This window comes from Lactuca virosa, chromosome 3 (assembly GCF_052849685.1).
Source record: "Lactuca virosa cultivar CGN04683 chromosome 3, Lactuca_virosa_CGN04683_v6, whole genome shotgun sequence".
Lineage (NCBI taxonomy): Eukaryota > Viridiplantae > Streptophyta > Magnoliopsida > Asterales > Asteraceae > Lactuca > Lactuca virosa.
Window position 1 is genome coordinate 206,238,430 of NC_136428.1, and position 1,681 is coordinate 206,240,110.

The 1,681-nt window shown below is 33.3% G+C and overlaps 1 protein-coding gene across 1 annotated transcript; it reads left to right on the forward strand.

Annotated features, from left to right (window-relative positions):
* The first annotated feature begins 954 nt into the window (after positions 1-954).
* Positions 955-1,375, forward strand: LOC145162811 (uncharacterized). Its single transcript, XM_079081841.1, has one exon. The coding sequence runs from the start codon at positions 970-972 to the stop codon at positions 1,246-1,248; it is 279 nt and encodes a 92-aa protein (XP_078937967.1). The 5' UTR covers positions 955-969; the 3' UTR covers positions 1,249-1,375.
* Positions 1,376-1,681: the final 306 nt, after the last annotated feature.

Genomic DNA, 1,681 nt, shown 5'->3' on the forward strand with positions numbered 1-1,681 from the left:
AATTATTTGTTTAAATTGAAAAGAGACAACAAAAACATTTTAATTTTTATAATTCAATATTTTTTCCTTATTTTTCTTATAAATTTAAACTTCTCAAATATTTTGAATTTTTTATTTAAATCTTTTTTTAAATGAACCCATGTAATACATGGATCTCACACCTAGTTCGGTATTAATTATGAATGAAATATGTTTTATGAAAAACATGTTTACATGTGCCCCAGTCAAACTTGTTCTTGGCAATATGACTCGAATCCAGGTCATATCTTTCATCCATATTTTAGGTTGTACGATCCGGGTTCGTTTTATATCAACCGATGATATATTTTCTAATATGATATTAATCACAATATTGATTTGTGGACAATGTATCAATTAGTAGTAATAATAGTAACTTCCGTTCTTCTTCTCTATCTCTCTAAGGAGATTGGTTCTAAACTATAACATAAAGAAGAAAAATTATTGTTAATATGAATTTATGAAAAAAATTAGGTCTATATATTTTCAAAACACAAATGTTGGTATTGTTTTACATAGTAGTGCTTGACATAGATGTTCGAAAAATTAAAGACTTGTGGATATTAATGGACGTTTCAAAGCCCCAAAATGCCTTGGACATAACAAAAAGACCTAAATCATATAGGAATTATTAAGACATTAATTAAATCAAGAAAATTATATTTTCACTAAAGATTAAAAAAGTTTATATTCATGTAGTTATTAAGATCTTATAACTATGACTTACTTATAAAATTAAATTAACTTCTAGCCCAATCCAAAATTCCATCCAACTCCAAAACAGCAGCCCACAAACACTCTGCAGCCTACACCTCTTATTGAACTATGCCACGTATACGACTCGTGTCACATCCACATAAACGCCCATACAACGTCTCACTTTCTATATATATATATATATATATGGAATCCTTCGTTGATTTTGACGTCAATAAATCTAGATAGAGAAAGATGGACGCCAAAAAGCAGCAGCCGGAAGGGCAGAAAACAGAAGGTTTGCCTGTGCAAGACAGTCCGTACACGCAATACAAAGATTTGGAAGACTACAAAATGCAAGGATACGGTGCTCACGGCCACCAACAACCGGAGCCTGGCCGTGGAGCAGCCGCCTCCACTGACGCCCCCACGTCCGGCAGTGGCAGGCTTCCGTCTCAATCTAACAAGGGTAATGATCCTGCCACCACCACCACTACAACAACTGATACAGTCAACCAATACGGCGTACCTTGAAATGTTTTCTGGGGTGGAAATCTTGTGTTGTCTTGGTAATAAATAATAATTAAAGCTTTGAGGTTTTTGTAGGTAGTTTTTGCTTCCATTCCATATATGTAATGCAAGGCCCAAGTCATATCATATGTCGATTCAAACTTCTTTTGTTTTTGCGACATATTTGATAAGGTCGTTGTTTCTGAGCTTAGCAACGAAATTAGTTCTGAAAATCAAATCTGATTATAAGATGAAAAAAAGAACAAAAATTATGAGAATCTTGTTAAAATGAATAAGTATACAATTAGGTTTTTGAACATGTTGAAGCTCAAGCCAGATAGGATCCATTATAGACAAGTGAAAGGACAAAAGGAGTGTAAGAGACTTTAGGGATATAACGTACGTTGAGTAAGATTTTATATGGATGGGGCAAAGGTTGGTATATTGGTTTTCCTAT

What these genes read in the sequence shown, in the direction of transcription:
- LOC145162811 (XM_079081841.1), top strand. Translation starts at nt 970, where the DNA reads ATGGACGCCAAAAAGCAGCAGCCGGAAGGGCAGAAAACAGAAGGTTTG.